The sequence below is a fragment of the Neoarius graeffei genome, chromosome 7, assembly GCF_027579695.1.
Source record: "Neoarius graeffei isolate fNeoGra1 chromosome 7, fNeoGra1.pri, whole genome shotgun sequence".
In the NCBI taxonomy this organism is placed as follows: Eukaryota; Metazoa; Chordata; class Actinopteri; order Siluriformes; family Ariidae; genus Neoarius; species Neoarius graeffei.
In genome coordinates this window covers 20,223,265-20,240,153 of record NC_083575.1, presented here as the reverse complement: position 1 = coordinate 20,240,153, position 16,889 = coordinate 20,223,265, and the positions used below count along the sequence as shown (strand labels likewise).

At 41.3% G+C, this 16,889-nt stretch overlaps 1 protein-coding gene across 4 annotated transcripts in view; it reads right to left on the bottom strand.

Moving 5' to 3' along the window:
- LOC132889158 (arginyl-tRNA--protein transferase 1) overlaps positions 1-16,889 on the bottom strand; it is a 220,363-nt gene that overhangs the window by 45,852 nt on the left and 157,622 nt on the right. For all 4 annotated transcript variants that reach the window (XM_060925390.1, XM_060925389.1, XM_060925388.1 and 1 more), the window contains exon 10: positions 15,620-15,719. In XM_060925390.1, the coding sequence (XP_060781373.1) occupies positions 15,620-15,719 (100 nt within the window). The remainder of the gene's footprint in view (positions 1-15,619; positions 15,720-16,889) is intronic.

Here is a 16,889-nt window from a genome sequence, read left to right as displayed (position 1 = left end):
ATGGAGAAAATATTCAATTCTTTAGTCTTACAAGTGCAGCGCTTTTAATAATGGACACTGTCACAAAGCTGCTTTATACATTCGTTCAAACGTATAAATTCATCCCCAATTATCAAGCCAGAGGCAAGGAGAAACTCCCTGAGAGGACATGAGGAAGAAACCTTGACCTCAACAGGGACCCCATCCTCATCTGAGGGACACTGGATAGTGTGATTATAAATCATCTCTCTCTTTCTGTAACTGTATACTACAGTGTCTTGCAAAAAGTATTCATCCCCCTTGGTGTTTGTCCTGTTTTGTCGCATTACAAGCTGGAACTAAAATGGATTTTTGGAGGGTTAGCACCATTTGATTTACACAACATGCCTACCACTTTAAAAGGTGAAAATTTGTTTATTTTTAATTGTGAGACAAACAATAAATCAAATGAAAAAACTGAAATCTAGAGTGCGCATAGGTATTCACCCCCCCCCCAAAAAAAGTGTCAATACTTTGCAGAGCCACCTTTTGCTGCAATTACAGCTGCAAGTCTCTTGGGGTATGTCTCTATTAGCTTAGCACATCTAGCCAGTGGGATTTTTGCCCATTCCTCAAGGCAAAACTGCTCCAACTCCTTCAAGTTAGATGGGTTGCGTTGGTGTACAGCAATCTTCAAGTTATGCTACAGATTCTCAACTGGATTGAGGTCTGGGCTTTGATTAGGCCATTCCAAGACATTTAAATGTTTCCCTTTAACCACTCCAGTGTAGCTTTAGCAGTATGTTTAGGGTCATTGTCCTGCTGAAATGTGAACCTTCGTCCCAGTCTCAAACCTCTTGCCGACTCAAACAGGTTTTCCTCCAGAACTGCCCTGTATTTAGTGCCATCCATCTTTCCTTCAGTCCTGACCAGCTTCCCTGTCCCTGCAGATGAAAAATATCCCCACATCATGATGCTGCCACCACCATGCTTCACTGTAGGAATGGTGTTCTCAGGGTGTTGGGTTCGTGCCACACATGGCATTTCCCATGATGACCAAAAAGATCAATTTTAGTCTCATCTGACCAGAAAATCATCTTCCATGTATTTGTGTAATCTGCCAAATTCTGTTTGGAAAACTCCAAATTTTTTTTAAGCAATTACTTTTTTTTGGCCACTCTTCCATAAAGCCCCGCTCTGTGGAGTGTACGGCTTCAAGTGGTTCAATGGACAGATACTCCCATCTCCGCTTTGGATCTTTGCAGCTCCTTCAGTGTTATCTTTGGTGTCTCTGTTGAATCTCTGATTAATGCCCTCCTTGTCTGGTCTGTGAGTTTTCTGGTGGGTGGCCTTCTCTTGTCAGGTTTGTAGTGGTGCCATATTCTTTCCATTTTGCTATAATGGATTTAATGGAGCTCCCTGGGATATTCAAAGTTTGGAATATTTTTTATAACCCAACCCTGATCTATACTCCACAACTTTGTCTCTGACCTGTTTGGAGGCTCCTTGGTTTTCATGTTGCTTGCTTAGTAGTGTAGCAGAGTCAGGGTCCTTCCAGAACAGGTTGATTTATACAGACATCATGTGACAGATCATGTGACACTTTGATTGCACACAGGTGGATCTTAATCAACTAATTATGTGACTTATGAAGTGAATTGGTTGGAGCAGCTCTGATTTAGGGGTTTCATATGAAAGGGGGTGAATACCTATGCACACTCCAGATTTCTGTTATTCCATCTTATTGTTTGTGTCACAATAAAACAACTATTTTCACCTTTAAAGTGGTAGGCATGTTGTGTAAATTAAATGGTGCTAACCCTCCAAAAACCCATTTTAATTCCAGCTTGTAATGCGACAAAACAGGACAAACACCAAGGGGGATGAATACTTTTTCAAGACACTGTGTGCCTATAAATTTCAAATATGAGTGACAAATTAAACGAAAACCCAACCTAAAGCATCATCGCATGTCCCAATCCCATTAGGACAGAAATGTTTCAATGATCAAATGTGGTCAGTCCAAAGAACTGTGCACTGATTTGCAGTGACTGTTTTTGCTTTAATCTGTCACACATCTGTGTACGAGAGAGAGAGAGAGAGAGAGAGAGAGAGAGAGAGAGAGAGACGTGCACGTCTTTTCAGATGCACTTGTTCTCAACTGCCTCGACATTCCTCAAGATTTACAGAAGTGTACAGAGAGAGGGAGACAAACAGACAGAGCCATGAGATAAAACAGGACAGGAACTTCGCTGCACTGTTTGGTAGACATCATGTCGGGAAAACAGTGTTCCACATGTAGGTCTGGACAAAGGTTCTCTCTGATGAAGACGTTTTACAAGGGAAAAAAAAAAACAAAAAACAAATACAAATTTCATTGAACACATTCCATTTTAAGCGGTGCTGTAATTCCATGACAAATATTATAAACAGTATTCAAATACGCATTCAGTTCAAAACAAGCGGGTTTATGTTCTCTTTTGTTTCCGGACACGAAAATACGGCTCTTTCTCTGAGAAGGCTGAGGGTTGGCTCAAAATCCTGCTTAGTGACAGGACTACAAATATTTCCCTTTTTTCCTCCTCGTTTGGTCCCAAAGCCATGGTGTGTCTCAATGCTTTCTGTCGCTCTCTTCCTCCTCTGCCTTTCTCTCCTGCTCCTTTCTCCTTCTCAGTGGAAACTTTAATGGCTTCCTGCTCTAAATATAAGGCATTCTCCCACAGGAAAACAACAACAACAAGAATAAAAGAAGTGCTTGATTTCCACCCATAGGACAGACGTGTGTGTGTGTGTGTGTGTGTGTGTGTGTGTGTGTGTGTACGTACCGTTGGGGGGTCGGGTTTGAAGGAGAGTGCAGAAGTCACCACTTAAGTAACATGTTTATGTGGTACTGGGTAATTACTTATTCAACAGTAGCTCATCGCGTGTTTTGTAGGTATTAGGATGTGGACACATTGCACTGAAAAGATAATGCGCTCTAAACAGATACACACATGAACAGGAAGTGCACTTTTTTTCTTGTTTTGCTGGTTAAGATTAAAACATGTGTCTAACACTGGAATCCCACACACAACAACAACAAAAAAATCTAAAAAGCTCAATGAGTGACAGGATTTTACTTTTGGGTCAGATATGAAATAAAGACGAAGATCACGTTCAGACTAACTTAATATTTTCAGAAAGCAGACACAACTAAAGCAACACATGGGCAGGTATACACAACGTGTACTTATCTAATGCACCAATTATAAACTTGAGTGATGCGCTTAAGTGAATTAAGCTAGAAAAATTCACAGATGCTAACAGTGCCCCGATCTCCATCTCCGTAAAGATACCGGTATGTTTAAAAAAAGGAACAGCCATCACCACTCCAGGGAAAGAAAAAAAAAAAAACCCACCAGAAAAAACCTTTCAGGTTCAGGCCATGCCCACTTTGGGCTCAATTCTGAATACAAATGTGAACATTTAAAGTTCTAAACAGATGCAGAAGATACAGATCGAGTCATTGTGTTACACCCACAGTAGGTATGTAAACCATGAGCAATTCATCTGTTATTGCTTGAGAAAAGCATCCAGTCTAATCTAAACAACGAAAACTGCAGCGAGATATCTGGTTTAATTGATAAAAATGTTTTGGTTAACCACAATCTTCAGCGCATGATTAGAGGACATAACGGAAGGTGATTTAGATCATGTGAGAAATTATACACAAAAATAAAGCGCAGATCCTTTAACATACACTTCAGAGGAGGGGGGAAGAAAAGCACACGCTCTGGACAAGAATGATTAAAAAAAACAGCAATAAATGAACTGAAGTGTAGCTATGTGAGAATATGGTTAAAAGCTGAGGGGCCCAGTGCAAGGCTACAAAAGGAAAGGGAGAGAAAAAGTCTGACAATGATAAATTTGGAGTACTCTGTTCTTACAAGTACAGCTAAATCAAACCACAGAGAAATAGAAACAGTTTAAACCGGCCTGTCAGACTCGGCCAAACTTCGAGCGTACAGTAATGACAAAAACATCTTAATATAATTAGCGATGAATAATGTCGATGGTTTAATCAAAAACTAAGAGCATTCGAGTTATTCATGCATTTTCCCTGCACTTTTAAGGTGTGTGTGTAGGTGGTGTGTGCACCAGTAGCAGCTTGTGACCGTTGATTTTGGTAAGGCAGAACAGCGCTGACGATCAAGCCTCAATCAAAATTAAGTCTAGATGCTATCACACTTCATTTTCACTGTAGGCAACTATCTAGCAATTTTTAATTTAATTAACTTTTTTTTTTTTTAAAGAGTAAGCCTATAAAACGAAGCCATGGCCTGTAGCTTAGAGAATCAGCCTTGGGCCCAAAGGGTTGCTGGTTTGATTCCTGCAACCGGCAGGAAAAATGTGAAGGGAGTTGAGTGAATGAACAGCACTTTCCCTTCCTCTGCATCATCGCTGAAGTGCCCTTGAGCAGCACATCTAACCTCCAACTGCTCCCTGGGTGCTGTAGCATAGCTGCCCACTGCTCTGGGTATGTGTGCACGCGCGCATGTTCACTGCTTCAGATGGGTTAAATGCAGACGAGGAATTTCGTTATGCTTGCGTACATGTCACAAATGAAGGCTTCTTCTTCTTCTTCTAACAAGATCAGCTGTGAGCTACTGCTCACTTACGTATGCCCCCCTCTCTCGCTTATATCAGAATGCAAGCAATCGAAGGAATCGGAAAACTTATTATTAATGTTGACTTCAACAAATAATTAACCCTGAAACAAGTAAAGAGCAGCGTCTCTCCCCAGGGATTTCAAATAACATCCTGGTAAACTGGCATTCTGAAATAGCGTCAAAATCCACCCTACGTTTCATAAACACATTCAGTCGGTAAACAGGAAGTCGATGTGCGACAGACCTGAAAACAGTATACACACTATAGAACCCCAAGCTGAAGCTCGATACCAAATATCAAGCAGTTGTGATTTCTAGTTGCTGAGAAAAGTGTTAGGAAAATTTTGTAAATCCATGCTACAGTGGTGCTTGAAAGTTTGTGAACCCTTTAGAATTTTCTATATTTCTGCATAAATATGACCTAAAACATAATCAGATTTTCACGCAAGTCCTAAAAGTAGATAAAGAGAACCCAGTTAAACAAACAAGACAAAAATATTATACTTGGTCATTTATTTATTGAGGAAAATGATCCAATATTACATATCTGTGAGTGGCAAAAGTATGTGAACCTCTAGGATTAGCAGTTAATTGGAAGGTGAAATTAGAGTCAGGTGTTTTCAATCAATGGGATGACAGTCAGGTGTGAGTGGGCACCCTGTTTTATTTAAAGAACAGGGATCTATCAAAGTCTGATCTTCACAACACGTTTGTGGAAGTGCATCATGGCACAAACAAAGGAGATTTCTGAGGACCTCAGAAAAAGCGTTGTTGATGCTCATCAGGCTGGAAAAGGTTACAAAACTATCTCTAAAGAGTTTGGACTCCACCAATCCACAGTCAGACAGACTGTGTACAAATGGAGGAAATTCAAGACCATTGTTACCCTCCCCAGGAGTGGTCGACCAACAAAGATCACTCCAAGAGCAAGGCGATAGTCGGCGAGGTCACAAAGGACCCCAAGGTAACTTCGAAGCAACTGAAGGCCCCTCTCACATTGGCTAATGTTAATGTTCATGAGTCCACCATCAGGAGAACACTGAACAACAATGGTGTGCATGGCAGGGTTGCAAGGAGAAAGCCACTGCTCTCCAAAAAGAACATTGCTGCTCACCTGCAGTTTGATAAAGATCATGTGGACAAGCCAGAAGGCTATTGGAAAAGTGCTTTGTGGACGGATGAGACCAAAATAGAACGTTTTGGTTTAAATGAGAAGTGTTATGTTTGGAGAAAGGAAAACCCTGCATTCCAGAATAAGAACCTTATCCCATCGATGAAACATGGTGGTGGTAGTATCATGGTTTGGGCCTGTTTTGCTGCATCTGGGCCAGGACGGCTTGCCATCATTGATGGAACAATGAATTCTGAATTATACCAGTGAATTCTAAAGGAGAATGTCAGGACATCGGTCCATGAACTGAATCTCAAGAGAAGATGGGTCATCCAGCAAGACAACGACCCTAAGCACACAAGTCATTCTACCAAAGAATGGTTAAAGAAGAATAATGCTTTGGAATGGCCAAGTCAAAGTCCTGACCTTAATCCAATCGAAATGTTGTGGAAGGACCTGAAGTGAGCAGTTCATGTGAGGAAACCCACCAACATCCCAGAGTTGAAGCTGTTCTGTATGGAGGAATGGGCTAAAATTCCTCCAAGCCGGTGTGCAGGACTGATCAACAGTTACTGGAAACGTTTAGTTGCAGTTATTGCTGCACAAGGGGGTCACACCAGATACTGAAAGCAAAGGTTCACATACTTTTGTCACTCACAGATATGTAACATTGGATCATTTTCCTCAATAAATAAATGACCAAGTATAATATTTTTTGTCTCATTTGTTTAACTGGGTTCCTTTATCTAATTTTAGGACTTGTGTGAAAATCAGATGTTTTAGGTCATATTTATGCAGAAATATGGATAATTCTAAAGGGTTCATAAACTTTCAGGCACCACTGTATACCGCATGTTTCGTAAATACATTCAGTCGGTAAACAGGAATTTGTTGTGCGACAGACCTGAAAACGATATACACAGTACAGAACCCCAAGCTTAAGTTTGGTACCAAGTGGCTATTATTTGTGGTTGCAGAGAAAAAGGGTGTTTCAGACAGACAGATGGACAGATGTCAACCAGTATCCCCCCCCCCCCCCCCCTCCTCGGAGCGGGGGTATAATAATAAAAAGCAGTTGAGAGTCAACAATATACAGTGATCTAACAGTCTCATTCTGAGCAGTTTTCGATGCATCTCTGTTCAACTGTGTTTGATACAGGGTTATATCATTAACTGAAGTGGACGAGTTTTCAGCAAAATTTGCAGTCCATTTACATCTCAGAAACCACAGAAAAGACCTGAGCCTTTGCGTGGGAAACAAGGTCACTGTGGTGCATATGCATTTCAATATGGACATTCACGCCGTAATCTGCCTCAGTCAGTCCGAGTGACTGAGTAAGTCAGGTCAGGTTTGGAGTCCCGTTTCTGGCATCTTATAATCCAGTCCTACCTCCTGCAGGGTTGGGAAGTCTAAACCGTTTCCCCCCAACAGGTTCCTTGGAGTATGGTGAGGATGGTGGCTGGACACCCTGATGGAATTAAATACAAGCTCCATCTAAAGGGTGTCGGCTCTGGCGAGCCAACGACATCCATCCAACAATTCTTTGAAGTAGGTTGCACCATGGCGCCCCTTCAAAATTAAAAGCCTTTAGTTCCTCAGTGAAGCACCTACAGCCCTTTATAAGGGTTAAGGCATGCTGAACCTGAACCTGCCCTTTCCCTCTCTCAATATATCAGTTATTCCATGAAATCGAGTTGTACATGAGCTGATAGCTGACAAGACGTGTCGCGCCAAGTTGGCTATAAGCCATGTATGGCGAGATTGAGTGGAATAACCGTTTTATTCTATCCACATTCACTGGATTTCGAGAACCTGAGCATTTTTATTTTTTGCAAATCCGATAAATAAAAAATTTGTACAAAACGTCCATCAAAATAATTTCCGTTTAGAATGTAAACAAAACTGGTGAAATGACAGTAGCAATCTGCGAAAAATGCTATAATAATAATTCTTGAAAAATAAAAAAAAGTTCTTACCATGAAATAGTTTTATTCCATATTTTGTGGCTCTTTTTTTTTTCTTCATTTTTTGGGGGGTTTTGTTTATTTCATTCTAAGTTGGTTCAGCAACATGCTCCACCATTTTGTTTTTCTCTACTCACGGTATATGAGCTGATATCCTAGTAGTAGAGTAGCCAATCAGAGCGTGCGATTGCTCACATTCAGTGAACGTCGATAGAATAAATACATCTAGACACAATATGTCTATTCACACTTTGGCTTTGTTTGTGGAAACTGTTTTATCAATTCCAATTATTTGCTATAAAACAAGATCTCTGGCAGCTACAGAGTACTTTATAAAGCTACTCTATTTGACATTAAAAAAAAAAAAAAGCACCAACTTAACAACTCTGGCATTAACTGCTCTGGAAACTTAGTCATTTTCCAGCCATACATTATGGTGTAATGTTAGTAAGCAAATGATTAGCTGATAATTGTAGAAGGCACATAACACCAGCTGATGTTTTACATCCAGTGACGAGATCAGATTAAAATGATCAACTAGATGTGAAACTCGAGAAGTATAAAAAAAAGCTTCGGTTTCCACCAAAGGTTGTAGAGTCTACAATAATATTTCATATTTCTTATCAAAAGTCCCTCCCGTGCCAGGACCTGGTCTTCCCAGGCAGTCTCCCATCCTAGTACTAACCAGGCCCTTCAGGCGCTTTGGGCAGCGCCGACCTCAGTTTCTATAGCCCTCGGCCTCTTGCCCATAGCATAAGTCTTATACTTAGACATATTTCAAACCTTTTTAACAATTTTAAACATTTTTACAAGGCAGAAGAACAAAAACAGTGAGGGAAAACAGTACTGACTAAAACAACCTTGAAGAATTAAAATGCAATATCTTTCTGCTACACTAGAGGGCTCTTCATTTACTACGCTGTACCAATGGGCCTATTTATCCCAACTAAACCTGTGTCACAATTCATTCAAATGGCTTCTATCATTTTTAGTACACTACAATCTGACGACAGGTTTCAGAGTCCAGCTCTTCATGGTCTAATGTTTGCTGGATCACTGGCACCAACCCATACAGTTTATACACTGCCATATCAGCCATGGCACAACTACACACATCAAAACACCATGCAACTGAAGATGCCGCCAAAAGCATGGAAAAGGCCTTTGGGGTAAAAGGGTGCACCTCTAGATTACTGCCAAATACTAAACAACACCCTGAACACAGTTCCAATATGATTGTGTCCTTTGGCTGGGACTCTGAATGAACAGGAAGTACTGGGAAACACCTGGATGGGGACGGGAAACTGGGAAGCTGTGTGTGATATTCTGAAACATACTCCAGCCAGAAGCCCACAGAATGGCTCATTCCACTCCATTAGAGCTATTCAGCAAGTTGGAAACAGGCTACAGGCGACCGGGGCCAGGAGGCTATTAGTCCCCCTCAGGCAGAGACAGGGCCAGGAAATCACGTCTTAAACTGGACAGCACACTGGCCAGACTGGACTTGGAGTAATGGACATGGCTGGCACTCCACATACCCCTCATGGAGAGTGCCCAGATAGAGCCTTTGTGTCTCCTGAGGGGAAAGTTGTTGAAGCCTTTGGCAATGGGTTTGGGCGTTTTGGTTTGCAAAGCAATACTGTGCGTTCCAATATCTTTTTAACTTGTGCAAATTCTCTCACAAGATATTTTTTCCATTACAACAAAGATTCCATAAACTAACTGACCAAACAATGCTATTTAGAATTTCCTGGATGACGACAATTGTACATTATGTCTTAGAAGTCTTTGTTGACAGTTTGTGACTAGAACTATATTAGGCTTTCTATTTCTTTGGCAAAAATGAGTTAAAACAAATTATATTTGGTGCCATATAGGTCTTGCAGTCAAGACCATCATTGTCAAGTCCAAGACCAGCACTGGCAAAGACTGAGTCAAGCCCAAGTCTTAAAGGGGAGGTCAAGGCCAAGTCAAGATCAAGTCCAAATGAAAGCGAGAGTTACCTGGTCAAGATTGACACCAGAAACATTCTAATTATTTTCAAGGCCAAGCCTTTACTTCAACTACTTGGCTTCATTTGTGCATGTTTTAGCCATGTTTTCTTGAAGAAGGAATTACTTTTCGTAATTCCTTATCTCTAGAGACCAAGACCATATTTCCTGAGACCAATGTCCAAGACAAGTCCAAGTCAGTCAATACAGAAAACCTCAAAACTGGACTCGAACCCTATAGTCCCAGTGGCCTCGTGGCATTTGTTTACATGCAAAAAACATTGCTTAAAATTCTTTTAAAAATATACAACATTGAAAAGTATCTGTTTTGACCTTCCTGATGAACAAAACCTTATGGCTCAATAGGTTAAAAAATCACAATATTGAACCCTCTTGAGCTCAAGATCCTACACTGTATATGTTCTTCTATACCTACTTAACATTTTCTCAAATTATATGATATCCGTACTTCAAGTAATAACTGAAAATTCTGTTTAATTTTACCTAACTCTTTATTCGTTAATATTTGTGGTTTGAGCTATTTACACAACTAAGCTTGTAGCCTGACACACCTGTGTGTTCTAGAGTACCTTTGTAAATCGTTTAAAGCAAGGTTTCCAACCCTGGTCCTCGAGAACCCCTTGTTCTAAACACAGTTTAGTGTTTTTCCAGCTCTAGCAGACCCACTTCAACTCAACAACGCCTGTTAATTAGCTGAATCAGGTTTGTTAGAAGCAGGAAATACACTAAAATATGCAGGACAGGAGGTACAGCAAGACTAGGGTTGGAAACCTGCGATTTAAAGTATAGCAATCGCGAAGCAAAGTGTCTACTTGTGTTCACCTAAAAACATTACAATTTAAGATAGATTTGTGGTTCCTGTATGGCTTACTAAGAGTGACATTCTGCATTTTAGCATTTCCTGGTCTCAAATCCAAAGTGCTGGTCGATGCAACTAATGTACAAGTTTTGGTTCGAAATTCTTGCTATGCACTATGAAATGATCAAAACATCAAAAATCGGATCCAGTACTGAGCAGGAAGGCATGCATTGCCAGCAGACGCAAGTGAGGAAGTAGGGAGTGTACCCCTGCTTGAAAAAGAGGCAAGCAACTCTCAACTGAAGTACTCGGGCTCCAATGAGAGCTTTCCAGCAGGGCTCAATTGTGAGACCCATGGTGGCTTTGATGAAGGGACAGCAGGCGCTGGACCTTTCTCAAGGGCGCAGTGCCCAAGAGTATGCCTCTGAAATCAAGGCCCCCAAGAGGAATTTCAATGGGTTAGGCATCTTGAGAAGACCACAATAAGCGCACGTATGCATTAATGAGCAATTCAAGCGTGCTGGAAAAGCCGAAAGTGGGTGTGTGGAGGTGTGAAACAGGCGACCTCGTCACCCCAGAATAATAGGTGGAGAGGCAACAGAGAGGCGAGTGGTAGTCATCTCAGATTAGTGGACCACAGTTGGTGAGATTAGCGGAGAGGTGCCTGGGGAATTGTAAGCTGATCTGCTTGCAGGGTTCCCCTAAATCAGCGGTTCCCAAACTTTTTTGGCCGCGCACCCCCTTCTATACTCCAATCAGGTTGACGCACCCCCAGTTCCCCAGTTTCATAAAAAACACACGCTTTCTTATAAGGGAAGCATCTTTAATAGTGCTAAATGATAAACATCGTTTGCCACACCTGCAGGAAACCACAAAAGTGGAAAGAAAAAAAAAAGCTTTCTTACAAAGGCAGCACGTCATGCTCGAATGAGAACATCGAATCACATTAACATATTATGCGCTCTCGTATTTGAATTAGATAGAATTTGATTGAAATGTAAGTTTTAAAACGTTGCAACACGGTAAATGCACAAATTCATTACAAAAGGGAGATCACATCGAGGCATGTAGTCTACCAGCCAGATATGGGGAAAATATGATTTTCATCCGTGTTTAAAACACTAGCAACACAACCCTGTCATTACAAGGTTATGAGAATGAATTTAATTTGCAAAAAAGTTAACATATAATAACAGTAAAAATAGCAATGATAATTATGAACATATGCATTTTAAAGAGATACAACAATTAAGGAGCATATCAGGCACAGATAAAGAAGAGGAGCCATCTGATTGTGAAGTGCAGCGCTGGTGGCTCAGTCTGCAGCGAGAGAGACAGACAGACAGACGGTGGGTGGGTCAGTAGGCTATATAGGTCCTATTTTCAGTAGCAGTATATATTTTTAGCAAGATCAATGCTATTTGGCCAAATACATACTAATATTAATGCGACGGATGGGCCTGCATCTTGGCACAGAGCTCTCCGATGTTTGGGGTAATTGAAGACAGTCTCAGCCTCAAATCTTTCTCAACATCTCCCAGTCTTTGCCGATGTTTAGTTGCCGATCAGCATTTAGTTTTGCCGATTTCAACCAGTTGAGCATCGCGAATGAATGAATTAATTAATTAAGCCACAAACTACTGCAGAACCGTTACGGCGTAGAAGAAGAGTTAAAAATCGCCATTACATTTTTTATCTTGCATTTATTTACATTTATTATTTTTTATCCCTAGTGGCAGCTCGTGCACCCCCGGGGGTGCGCGCACCACACTTTGGGAACCCCTGCCCTAAATATTCCAGCCACACAGCCATGTAGACTGGACCTGTATGCAAGGAAAACTCACAGGAAGACCGATAGAGCTTGAAATAGAACTAACAGAACTAGAGAACTATTTTAGGGCTCTCACCCTCGTTCTCTCAATCATTTTCTCATATCAGAGAGAAAAACCCCACCAGTAGACGACTGAACATGCTCAATGGTTTCCCCATCTATCACCATGCAGGATTACTGGATGGTGTGAAAAAGATAGGAATGATACACACGAAACAGGTGTGGAGAAAATGAATAAAGTAATATGGAAACAGATCAGCAGTTTAACTGCACATAAAAGTAGGCGTTAACAATCCGAAAGCATCTCGGGTTTCTAGGAGAGAGGATTTGCTGATGAAAAGGAATACTTGATGAAAAGCACGAGAGAGAACGACATCCTTTCAAGTGACACCATGAGCAACAGTAGCAGTCTATATCCTGACCTCTTCTTCACCTGCTAATGATTTCTCCAGTCCCATCTGTTCTCTCTCTGACATTTGCGCTCCCTCTGCTCTCGGCCAGTTCATCACTTTTATTTACATTCTTCTCATTGCTTGCCATCTCCGACCACTGTATATGAATCAGCTGTTCAGATTTCCCCTGTCCCTGTCAAGCGATCCCCAACTCGTCCTCCACCTGCGTTAGTACTTACTTGGCTTTCGTCTCTGACTTCCTTCTTTATCCCAGGCCTAACATGATCCTCATTCTCGTGTTCTCATTATAGACTGGCCATCCCAGGTCCAAATCTCATTACATACTAATAATCCCTTTTCACGCAGGACCCTGAATCCCCTGTTCTTATTAAAAACACGGCTAGAGAATGACTGTTGAAGCAATTACACCAAAATCCAAGTATTAACAGTACCTCTGCAAGACAAGTTTGTTCACTGACCCTACATTCACACTAGCAAGCAACAAGTCAGTTGTGACACTTGCAGTCTGTCTCTTATGGAAGTGGATTGACAGCTATCGTTATCGTTTGTGGACATGCACTGTTGTATCAATTTTTTTTTTTTTTTTTTGGGGGGGGGGGTCCCAATCCAGTGTGAAATGATAGCAGCCAAAACAAACTATAACTAGTTAAACAAATTAAATAATGCACTAATCTGTACCAAAATTGGTCGATTCCCATATTAGATGCAAGGTTTCATACTAGCTAGACACACCAATGGTTTAAAGACACCAATGAGTTCCACTACTTCCTGCTTGATTTTCCTAACATATCCATACACATTTAATAGCAGGTCATATGTGACAGGATGAGATGAAACCATAATTATACATTTTTGTGCCTCAAACAGTAAATGGGAACCAACTGCACAGAGAAATATACATTCTGAGAAGGGAACTGAAGAAACGCTGGATGACCAGCACCAGAGAATTTGCCCAAGGAACCATTTAAGCCTTTGGTCTGGTTCTGGTTCTTTACATCATCATACCTAATTTGCATAGAATTGAGATGTGACACACCATGGAAGTGTGTATTATGGTCAGTCAAATCAGTGTTCCAGGTCTTTTTTTTTTTTGGAAGAAATGGACACTCTGTGCTCCAGTCCAAAGACAAAAAGGACCATCCAGACTGTTACCAGGAACAAGTCCCAAAACCAGGGTCAGTCATGGTATGGGGTTGTGTCAGTGCCCTTGGCAAAGGTAACTTACCGTTCATTTCTGTGATGGAGCATTAATGCAGAAAAGTACACAGATTTTGGAGCAACATATGCTGCCTTCAAGATGACATCTTTTCCAGGGATATTTCAACAAGACGATGCAAAACCACATTCTGCACACATTACAAAGGCGTGGCTGTGGAAGAAGAGGGTGTCTGCCCCCTCTGTCCCCAACAGAGAATGTGTGGTGAATTTTGAATTATGGAGTACCGGTACGATGGGCGGCACAGTGGTGTAGTGGTTAGCGCTGTCGCCTCACAGCAAGAAGGTCCGGGTTCGAGCCCCGTGGCCGGCGAGGGCCTTTCTGTGCAGAGTTTGCATGTTCTCCCCGTGTCCGCGTGGGTTTCCTCCGGGTGCTCCGGTTTCCCCCACAGTCCAAAGACCGTAGGTGTGAACGTGAGTGTGAATGGTTGTCTGTGTCTATGTGTCGGCCCTGTGATGACCTGGCGACTTGTCCAGGGTGTACCCCGCCTTTCGCCCGTAGTCAGCTGGGATAGGCTCCAGCTTGCCTGCGACCCTGTAGAACAGGATAAAGCGGCTACAGATAATGAGATGAGAGGAGATGAGATGGAGTATGATGACCTTGCACTGTTGTACACCTTAAGACCTGTTTGCATGAAGAATGGGACAAAATAGCACCTGAAACACTTCACTTGGTGTCTTCAGTCCCTAAACATCTTTCCAGTGTTGTGAGAAGGAATGGCAACATTACAAAGTGGTAAATGCTTTATTGTCCCAAGTTTTTTTGAAATGTGTTGTAAGAATCAAAATTGAAAGAAAAAAAAAACCCACACAAGATTCATGAGATAAAATAAGAGAGAGAGAGAGATGTCAATTCGGACATTGCTTGCTGCTTTCACTGAAATTACGGCGCCATTTCACAACGAATAGCTGCTTGTGACCTTGTTGCTTGCGAGTGTTTCCATTTGCTGAAGATGCAAATAGAAATAGTTGAACGCAACAGCAAGTCTGACTGAATAAAGTGTCAGCATGAAGCCGCTGTGTTACTTTAGGTCACTATAGCCTAACAGAAGCTATATTTGGTTGCTGAAAAACAAAAATGATTCAAGATGAGTGAAAAAGTTATCCTTCTACCTTTTTAGTGAACCCCTGAGAACCAGCACATGCCTCTGCTAATTCCTCAGCTTACCGTAATTCACACGACAATTTCAACATTAGAAAAATATCAAGCCTGCTCTCTCAAGCTCAAAACCAGTTTGCTGGTGTATTGCTCCTGACATTAATAAGGCCTGTTGCCTGAGCAACACAAGGTTTGTGTTTGGTAATAACAGCCACTAACAAAAAGGAAGGAGAGGACAGGAAACGGAGGCTGTGCTGAAGATGTGTGCAGGCATGTCGGAGCACTAGGCTTGGCTTTTGTAGACTTGGCCTTCTTAACTCAATCCCTGTTGGCATACAGTTTATAGCCTGGAGACACGCACATAATGTGTACATGGTGTGTATTCTGAATGCAACAGGGTTTTAGGACGACTAGAATTAAACTGTTTGCGATGCAGGGTGAATAAAATGTCCTGCTCCTGAGGTTGAGAAGTAAGGGAAGCCAAGAGTCAGCTATTTCACAAGATAATGACGCATCGACCTACAGTCAGGATCCAGGGGAGGGGAGATGAGAAAAGGAAAGGCGTACCTTATAGCGCATCTTGGGGCAAGAGTGGATGTAAAAGCCCATGTAGTAGAAGGACAGCTTCGGTGACTGCTTCTGCACATGCCTCGTGAAGGCAATCTCCCTAAAGCAAAAAAAAAAAACACAAGGGCTTTAGACAGCTACCCTGCCTATACTAAAATTAAGACAAACCGTGAGGCTTATTATTCAGTAACTACGTCATAAGGATCTCAGACTTTATACCAATTTTTGAGATATTACTATATTAAATTTTCCAGTTTGGGGTAAGTACCTGATAACATCTTGTAACTCCGATGTTATCATCTGCACCACTGTTTCCCTAAAGTGTGGGCCGTGGCCACCTGGTGGGCCGTGATGGTACTGCAGGTGGGCCGCGAGAAGTCATTGATAAGTTTCAATTTTGTAAAATCAAGCTTGATATGACCATAAAATAACCATGATGAAATATTTACTTTTAATTTAACATCTAAACACATTTTGATTAGAGGTTTGAGTGAGCCACCGAATATTTTCAGATTATTTCAAATTCGGTCACGGTTTGGGAATCGCAAACCTATGCCATTATTTCTGATCTTTCGACCAAAGTACTGTCTTAATTCTTAACTCTTGTCGAAATAACACAGTGTTGGGGCTGATTTATATTTCTGCAAGCACATATTTGTGAGTGTGTCAGAGCATTGAGCACAGAATGCCAGTGTGTTCACTAGGGGCAGCATGACAGGAAACAAACCAGAATTTACAGCAAATAGAGACAACAACAAACAGCAAAAACAAACATTTATAATAATAATAAATTTATTTTATTATTATGACTATAAAAATAAGTAGAACCATAAGGGTAGCAAAGGAAGAAGGATGTAAATAATAATGCATGTTAGCTGCACATTTCTCAGCAAAACACAATCCTCTTACCGCCGTTTCAACAAACTGGGAGTCGAGATCACATACATTTCATTTCCCTTAATAAATATGGCACTTGCCAAATAAAATTTGGGATGAGCGAGAGCAGGTGGCTTGGACAAAACATAAGTTCAGGCTCTCTGAAAACGTTTGTGTGTATTCTCACACTTTTCTTTTTCAGATTATTGAATATTTTCTTCAGAAAACTGCTTGAATTATACAAAATCCAAAAATCGTGTTTTTTTTTTTAATATTTAGTATATAGCCTCACATACAGCTGTCACACTTTAATTAAAAAAGATACCCGTAGTACTATAGACAGCAAGTCTGGGCTAGTGCTGCTCTACATTTAGGGGAGAAGTGAAACTAGAGA